The 9,404-nt window shown below is 42.2% G+C and overlaps 1 protein-coding gene across 1 annotated transcript in view; it reads right to left on the bottom strand.

The window, feature by feature from the left end:
• Nucleotides 1-4,263: 4,263 nt before the first annotated feature.
• Nucleotides 4,264-9,404, bottom strand: part of srrm4 (serine/arginine repetitive matrix 4) — a 100,516-nt gene continuing 95,375 nt past the window's right edge. Inside the window, exons 11-13 of the mRNA XM_050051853.1 lie at nt 7,856-7,957; nt 7,601-7,756; nt 4,264-5,728 (exon numbers count right to left, since the gene is read on the bottom strand). Of these exons, the coding sequence (XP_049907810.1) occupies nt 5,458-5,728; nt 7,601-7,756; nt 7,856-7,957 (529 nt within the window). The 3' untranslated portion in view covers nt 4,264-5,457. The remainder of the gene's footprint in view (nt 5,729-7,600; nt 7,757-7,855; nt 7,958-9,404) is intronic.

Here is a 9,404-nt window from a genome sequence, read left to right as displayed (position 1 = left end):
GAAGTGGGGATGTATGAGGTCAATCTGAAGTTGTGGAAATCACTTGGGCAGTGACTTGCGGTGTCAGACACTGACGAAAAAAAAAGTCCTTTAATGTCCACGTGAAATGCGGCCAGTCCCTGTTGTACTTTATGGCTCTCGGCGGCGTCAGGGGAAAATGTGGCCGGACAAGAACGAGTAGGGCGGGTGGATGGGTCCAACAAACACTGGCTTTCACCTGGGTTGTTGCATCCCGTGAGATTATAAAGCCAAACCTTGTTCTTTTTTCCTAAACCCAACCACATGCCTTGGTTGTTGGAGGAAAAAAAAGTCAATTTGCGTTGTTATACTGACGTAGTGCGTTTATTTTTGAAAGAGACTGTATGTAAACTGTAAATTTCCTGTGAAGACAGAAGCGTATTTTGAAAGAAGACAATGCATGTAACAGGCAGAACTTGACACGGTGTCCCAGAACGTCCAAAAACTGACGCATCCAGGGTACCTTGCACGTTGTATCTGGACGTGGAAAGTCCATGACCAAACGTCGCTATGTGATGAGGTCGGAGTGAGAATGTGTTGATGAGGTACTTGTCCATAGTCAGTGTATTACCTACAGTAGATGTCAGTCAGCACGGCCTCAGTTAGGAGAAGCAGGCTAGAGTCCGACACGGAAGCTAAGTAATGTACTGCTGTGTATTTAGCCACCTAAAAAAGTCAATATCAGGTTAAGTGTACTCAATATTTTCTGTACTGTCCGATAGTGATTTCTAACAGGGAACTGAAGCTGTGATGTTATTACTCTCTTCAAAGCCACACTCCATTGAGAAATACAGTGATTTAACATCACTATACAAGAGCTGCTGGTCTGCCACTGCCTTGATCAATTATTTTGTTTGTGTTATTGTGTGATTTAAGCATTTAAAAGGATTAGTTTGAATCCATCAAAGTCACACAATAATACACACTACCTAACTCACCAAGGCAGCAGTAGACCAGTAGCTCCTGTGTTCAGCGACCCAAAATGACTGTTTCTGCCAATGGAGTCTGGTGGCTTTGACGAGAGCATAGATGAGGAACTTCCTCGTCAGAAGGGGCTGTCTGACGGAAAGGTAAAGCGCTAAAAACACTCTCAATATAGCATACACATAAACTGTTATGGATAGTTTTAGGTTGGACTTTTTAAGGTGGCTAAAATATGTTTTACTGCTGCCCTCATCCACAGAAGTTCACTGCTTAGCTTCCCTGTCAGTGCTCCTGCTGCTGGGATGTGCTGACAGACATCTACTGCATGTGATACACTGATTATGGATAAGTACTTCATAAAACCCCACTTCAAAAAACTATCCCTTTAATGTCTTTATTACATTATATTTGTCAGATAGCCTGTGTGAGGTCTGAGTATAGTGACAGTCATTAATGTTACGCTGCATGTCTCATTTGTTTAGACAATAACAGTAATTTAGACAACTCAATAGGAAATGAGTTTTCAATTTTTTCCCGGGGGGATGGAGGGGCAGTAGCTTTGCCCCCCTCCCTCATGGCTACGGCCTTGTACCGCAGTCATAAATAAAGTGTGTTTTCATCTGTTTTGAGAACATAAAACAAGACTGTTTTAATTCAGAACATGATTTTATAGAGCTTATTCTAAACACGCATTGAAAGGGAGTTCCATGGGGACAATTCAATTTCCAGGTGACACGTTATTACAATGCAGAGTTCCCACTGGCACAAGATAAAATGTGACAGTATGAAAAACATATGCTTTTGCAATATGCTCCTTCATATGGAAAACAGGGAGAGTATGCATAATTTAACACTGAAACACTGGATCACTATTGCTGTATGAGCTTGTTATTGGGATTTTTAAAATAACCAAAGACATGATCAGAGGGATCTTCAGCACAAAGACATCTAGAGTCCACTGATTGATGCCTGACGCGCACATTGTCTCCTCCTCTTCCACTGGTCAGTGCATCGTATCCATCAAACATTTTAACATCCAACAAGGCCCAAATCACATTCTGTAAATCAAATAATCACACTTTCTGTATAATCTATACAATGCAGATGCATATTTACACCACATTAATTACATATTCAAAATTATCTTGCACAAGAACTGATGTAAACTTTACATTGTGAGATGGGGGGAGGGCCGCCCATCTAGAAAGTTTGTCAACAAGACTCCACAAATCTCCCGCTTGACACGAGTCGTCATCACTTCATAGTTTATGGATGACTTTTGTGCCAAGTCCCTTCCTCTTCCAGCATCATATTTCCCTCATTCGTCCAATTTAGTTGACATTCAGGGAAATAAGCTGAGAGTATTGAGTGCATAGAGAGCAGTCTGTCAGGCCTGGAGCAGTTACACAGACAGGATGACGGGTTTGAAATGAGTGAGAAATATAACTCTCTTAATTATATGGAAAGGCAGTTTCAAACTTATTTTGCAGATTCAAACTCTGGAGTCAGCCTCGGAATTAAATTTGAGGAAATAGTTTGACACTTTGGAAAAAAAAAGGCTCAATTGCTTTCGTGCTGAGGGTTATGTCTGTACGAAAGATAAAAGTTATGATCAGCAGCTGGTTATCGTATCTTAGCATACAGATGAGAAATGGGGGAAACAGGTAGCCAGGCTCTGTCTAAAGGTAGAAAATACACTTGCCAGCACATCTAAAGATTCCTAATTAACATGCATGTCTTTGTGCTCACGCAAAATATAAGAACATTGGACTATTTCTTGGCCAGGCGGAGTGACTGTGAGGTTTCCAGGCAAGTGGTTAAGACTTCACGATTGAGTTGCATCCAGCCAAGAAATAGTCTGAACCTCTCGTATGATCGCAACTTGTTATTCTACACTTAAAGGGAAAGTTAGTATTTTTCAACCTGGACCTTATTTCGCCATGTTTTTGTGTCTAAGTTACTAATGTGAACAAGTATTCTTAAAACTGGTCCAATATTGAGCGAGAGCGCTGCAGCCAGCAGCAATGGAAACAGCTGCAATGTAACCACATAGGGCATTCGTGCACCAGCAATTTACATCCACTAAAAGTGCTTGTTTTTGCCACCGACAGGCTCAGATTGTTACTCTAAGTGTCTGACAACAGTATGGAAAGGATCCCTACAGAGATAGACCTTTCTGTTGAAGAGTACGATGCTTTTTGTTTCACCAGAAACAGCCTTGAAATTGGTATAACAAAACTCACCAAACTCCATTTAAACAAACAGCAACTTTATTATTGTAAAACACACTTCATTCAAAGCTGACAAAAACTAAACACACCTCACAAACACAATTTTGGTTCATCTTATGGCTGTTCCAACAATCACCAGCTCTGATTTGGTTGAAATAAACCCTTGATTCATGCAGTTAAATGTGTAAATATGCTGGTTTTACACTCCCTAAAATTACTGTTTATTTAAGTGGAGTCTGGTGTAACTGGCAACAGCAAGTTCGGGGCTGTTTCTGGTTAAACAAAAAGGATCTTACTCTTTAACAAAAACGTCTATATTAGTAGGGATCCTTTCCATAATGTTGTTAGACACTTAGAAAAATAATCTGCGCCTGTCAGTGGCAAAGCAACAACACTTTTAGTGGATGATCTTTGACAGCGCTCAATTAAGTCTCGCCACTGCAGGCTGCAGCGTTCTCGCTCAATACTTGTTGTTCCATTAGTCACTTGAAAAATACCGAACTTACCCTACAGCTTTTGGCAAGGATTTAACACCTGAGATATATTTTAATGAGTAATCATTAGAGGTGTTGGTAGACAGATTTTATGAACCTGCTGATAGGAAAGCCAGCTGCTTTTCTATTTCCAGTCTTTATGCTAAGCTAAGTTAGCCGGCTGCTAGCTGTAGCAATTAGGTGGCATCAATCTTTTCATCTTACTCTCTGCAAGAAAGAAAACAAGTATATTTCCCAAAATATCAAACTTTTGCTTCTTTTAAGGTCAAGCACCCAAAACAAAAGGTCAGAACTTTTTATCTGCTCCTCCATCTTTTGACTGTTTGCTTCTACTTTGAGGTTTATGTGTGAGTGAGGTGGCAAAACCCAAGAATAATTTACAACAAACCAAAAATAAATTACAGCAGTGTCAGAATAACTATAAATTGACAGCGTTGCATAGAAAGATTGACCACTACTGAGAGGGACAACAAACCAATAAATATTAAATAAGTAATAAATATGAGCAGTGCTGCACAATTACAAACTTGACCTTCTGTCGTGATATAACTCAAGAACAAAAACATCGTTGATTTGATTGGTTCCAGTGTTGTAGCAAAAAAAAAAACCCAAACAAACAAAAAAAACCATTATTGTTTTTTTTCTGTGCCATCTTTTCAAATCACAACCATCAAATAAAAATGCAGAAACTTGTATATATTAGTAGAGCCAGCCCGAAATAAATTGTAAGCACTGAAGTAGATAAAAAAGTACAAGTATATTCACCTTTAAGTATCCTTTTCCCTTAAAATTCATTATGTTTTATTCGCCATGAGTTGTCAAGGAAATACCTCCTCTGACACAGGGAGATTTTGTCAAATGAATTCCCCCCCTCCCTGTCCCCTGCGCAACGTTTCGATCGCTCTCTGTTGTATTACACGGACTGACATTTCAATTGTTTTCCACTTGATCAGAGGATAAATTAATTTGACATTTGAGCTGACAGGCAGTTTGCTCGCCGTCAGGCCACCCTCGCTGTTTCATTTTTCAGAGGAAACGCGCCTGCTCTCCGGCTTGTGAAGTGCTGAGATCAGAGCAATAAACCTTTTCCTTATCCCTGACAAAGATCCCTCTGAAGCCATTTGTAAACACTCGGATCAAGCGGCTCAAATGTTACCTCAATGCTTAACTTCTTGGGGGAAAATCCATAACATACAGACCTGTGGGACAGTAAATGCCTGACGTTCACCTGGTGCATCTGCTCTTGCATTAGCTAACACATACTGTACATTGCCCCCCAAAAATAATATTAGAATTAAGTCATTTCAGCTCTTCTTGGTACGTTCAGGCCTCATTATGCACCATTTTAAAATAAATACTAAGATTAAAAATGTTAAAGCCTTAATTTAAAAGAAAAATTAAATGGGAAGTGCATGGACATAAAATAAAGAACAGCGATGTGCATTGATCAAATGCAGGAACACTGTTTCTGTCTTATGTGCAGTTCCTGTTGTAAATATCTGAGAGATGAACAGTCTCAGGCCATTGTGAGTGCTGATGCAAGAGGATGCAGTACAAGAACAAAACAAACAAACAAAAAGACATTCAGTCTCCAGTGGTCTCTGTGGGCAGAGTGAACAGGACTGCCTCAATGAAAGACGTGGTCGGACCCCTGCGGGGACATTTCCACTCAAGCGTCAAAGCAGGAGCACGGAGACGCACACACTCGATTGCTCCTCCAGCATCCACCGTCCCCGCTCTCAAATGGAAACACAACCGGAGCTTCAGTCCCTTAATGTGCTCTCAGAAACCTAATGCCTGGTTTTGTTGCGTTTGTTCAACGAACCTCGACTCCGGCTGCGACTGCGGGTCCCAAAGATTGAGTTCCAGGATGAACTGCGGCTGTAGCTCCTGTAGGAGGAGTAACTGTGGCTGCGTCTCCGGCTCCTGCTCCGGGTGATGCTGTGGATCGGGCTGCGGCTGCGGCTGCGGGTGAAGAGGCTGCTCCAGGACGACACGCTGGTGGACCGACTGCTGGAGGAAGGGCTCGGTCGGAAGTAAGGGATGGGTCGCTTCCTGGCACTGTGGAGAGCCAGAAAGGTGAGCAGTGTGAAAACAGACAGGAAGAAAACTCAAACCGCAATGTGTACATTTATACTAAACCTTAAAGCTGCAATGACCAATATTTTAATATGAAATCCGTGTATCCTGGAAGGGGTCGCTCTTAGGGACGAACTGACAAGAATTATCAACCCACTCTGTGGTCCCTTTCAGCTCTACGGAGCAGTACAATGTCTTTCAGTTCATTGTTTTAGTTCAGTAAATACACTGGACACTACCAGCTTTGTGACAAACAGCAGACAAGGTTAGCAGCTAGCTGCTGAACATAGCATTTTGGAGCAAATGAGACAGATACTTCCATCAAAACAGAACTTAAAGGGTCTGACGCATGGAGGTGGAACGGTTTCATGTTGGCAGCGTAGTGCCCACCCTTCGGTTCCCCTCTATGTTAACATCATTAGCCCTGTCAGCACTGTTGCCATTGTTAGCACTGTTTGCGCTGTGAGCCCTGTATGCTGCTAGCTGCCAGCTCAGCCACCTCCATGTTGAGAGCCGTATGCAGTCTCTGAATCATAGATATGCTCTGAATGTTGCATACAGCTCCTTTAAAGGAGACTTAGGGCCTCTGCACAGAGTCTGTTTTTTCAGATGCATTTTTCTAGTCCATCATCCAAAAAAAGAAAATCATTATCATCGTCATCATCATCATCATCCTGAATATCACTATCTGACCTGTTGAAAGTGAGCTATCTGAGTTATGAAATGATTCTGTGCACCCTGTTACTCTGTCTTATCGCCACGTCTTCTTCACTGATTCTTGGTCAAACGTCTCTAAAGGCTCTGACAGATGCGAGAAACGCAAAATCCAAAAATTTTCATGACAGACAAAAGTTTCAGACTCAGCATGCAAGCATGAAGTTGTATTCAGTTTTAGACGAGCAACAATTTTGGACGAAAAAAACGGACTCAGTGTGCAAAGCCCTTAACGTGGAAACACAACTCCAAATAACGCTAATGCTACTCTGTGTCTGCTTGACCTGTAAGTAGGCTAACTGTTTGCGAACAAGTTCCAATATCAATACTGCAGTTCTCTTTTCAGCATATTGTGTCTCTCTCTGGCGGCCAACTGGGGGGTAAAATTACCAAAAAAAAAATCGAATTATTAACTTGTTACTTTGTCACTCGCTACTAAAGTGTTACCAAACAAGTTTCTTTACACATCTAGTGGACACGGAGCAACGATTGTATCGTTTGGAGTTACATTTCTGGACACCACTTAAATATAGGTGCAATATTCACTCTCCTTTTAGCTCTTTTTTGGTCTCCACCAACTCCTAAGAAAATGATCCGTCTCTTTAGCAGCTAACTTTGCCTGTGTATGAGTGACACTGTTCATATTACAAAGTCAGACCCAGGCCCAGAACAGTGCGGCTTTAACACGATATCAATTAGTGGGGCAGTGATTACATCAAATCTGTTATTTGTAACCTCTCTGTGGCTGTCATGTGCTCCTTTATACATATTTCTGTGTGCTGCTGTCAAAGACCAGCATGAAATAAAAGAAAACTAAAGCTAACTGTGCAGCAAGCAAGATCTGTTATAAAAAGTGAATATCACGCTTTGCTTGTTCTTTTTCCTACATCTCAGATTGCCTGTGTTCCACCATCTGCTTCTCTCACACCTGTGGAGGCTTTGGAGCTGACGATTATCTCATCCTCTGGCTTAATGCCATCTCAAGGTACACAGCTCATCAATACCATGAGAGAGATTTCAGGTTGGGGACTTGTCCAACTGAGGGGGCGGAGGGTGGGAGCAGCAGGACATATTTACATAGAGCACATTTCATAATAATGTATATTGTAGCTGTAAATAACCAGGCTGGGAAAGCTGTACCTTGTGATTCGGCGTGCTTCCAGATGGCTCGGTGAGTCTCTTCTTCTTTTCTTCATAGGAGAGTAGGATTTCCTTCTTTGTCTCTTCCCACTGACTTTATGTGTGTGCTTCATATGTGTGTCTCTGGAGCTGTGTGTTCTCTTTCTGTCTCGTAGTCTGGGAAGCAGGCACAACATCAACAATGTAAATGTATATTTGTTCTCGTACCCCGCTAATAAGGAATCATTAGCAGCTGAAACATTTGGTAAAGTTCACCTGTCAGCGCTGTGTCTGGAGTAGCTTCCTCTGGAGCTCAGGCTGGCCACGCTGCCTCGTCGCCTCAGATCAGCTGAGTAACTTGGAGAGCGTGAGTACGAGCTGCCAACGAGACAAATGACAATTATTATATACAATTACAGATTACAGAAATTTCTGCAAAATAAAATATCAGTTTCCATCAACTTCCTTTTGCAAATATATTATATATACACACAACATCACTAATTCTGATTCATTTGTGTTTTCCTTGATGGATTTGCCCCCATCTGAACTTTAAACAAACTTAGATCTTAATAATAACCAGATACCGGACGCCAAGATGGCGCCTATTCATTCCAATGGATTTGCTTGCCTGCCACATGTGCCAGAATTTTGCTAGCTTCTGGAATTACTTCTGCGGTATGCAACTCACTGAATATGTGCAGTAGTGTTTCTCCTGCTGCGCACCACTGCAAGTTCCCACTTGTCTCATAGACTTGAAGACTTGCCATGGATTTTGAAATGGCTTTTCTTGGCTCCAGGAAAGTTTTACGTAGCTATATAAAACCCTCATGGCTCAAAAATAGAAAGATTCAAAAGTGACCTTGTTGGCGGACGTCTCTTTCACAATGGTGGCCAATGGGAAAAATGCATTTTGGGCCACAAGGGAGTTTTTTGCTGTTACATGATGAGTGGCCCCTGGGAAAAATAACTGCAAGGCTGAGTGGCTTCCCAGGAGGCCTGACCCTGACAAACCTGCTCTTTCTATTCTTTACTTTTTGGGCTCTCAAGTGCACTGTAGGCATGTAATGATGAGTTTCAGTGCATGAATGTGCTTCTGCAACACAGACATACAAGTAGCAGGTACCACCATGTAAAGGTGTATTCAAACAAAACTAAGGGTGCTTTCAGACAATGGGTCCATCCCAAGTCTCTTATTTTTATAGTGCTACTGCTAGCTCCTCGCTTGAACCGGAAGTCGTTGAGGTCCGCCATCTTCTAGGCCGTCCCAAGTCTCTTATTTGTGCAGCGAGGAGCTAGCGCTAGGAGCTAGCAGCAAGCTTTAAGCAGCTACGAGCTAGGATGGTCGAGAGCTTCCTATCTGGAAGAGTTTTTCAGCTGAACGCCATGACGTATAAATACCCGCCCTCTACATCTGGCATATTTGAATGAGATGGCGGAGAAACAGTACAAGAGTAAGTACCCGTTACATGCATTCTTTGCAATGAATCGCTGTAATTCACGTACCTACTTCAAAGAATAATGATATTCATGCAAGATTGTTATGTTGCAATTAGGTTTATTTCAGCCACAACCCCTTGCGTTGTTCATTGGACTGTCTGTGATGTGCGGCTGTGTGTGACCAGAGTCATGATGGCGGGGGGTGGGGGCTACTGTTTTGGTCAGCAAATATAATGAGACTTGGGATGTACCCATAGTAACGCCAGACGCTGGCTGCTTTACAGAGCAGATCCAGCGGTGCCGCCATCATCAGGAATGGACGTTGCTTCACGTGACGCTTCAGTGGAAAGGACGTCTCATGTCTCTTAAACCGACAATGCTCGCT

The sequence above is a fragment of the Epinephelus moara genome, chromosome 8 (assembly GCF_006386435.1).
Source record: "Epinephelus moara isolate mb chromosome 8, YSFRI_EMoa_1.0, whole genome shotgun sequence".
Classification (NCBI taxonomy): domain Eukaryota; kingdom Metazoa; phylum Chordata; class Actinopteri; order Perciformes; family Serranidae; genus Epinephelus; species Epinephelus moara.
This window is presented reverse-complemented; position numbering and strand designations above follow the sequence as displayed.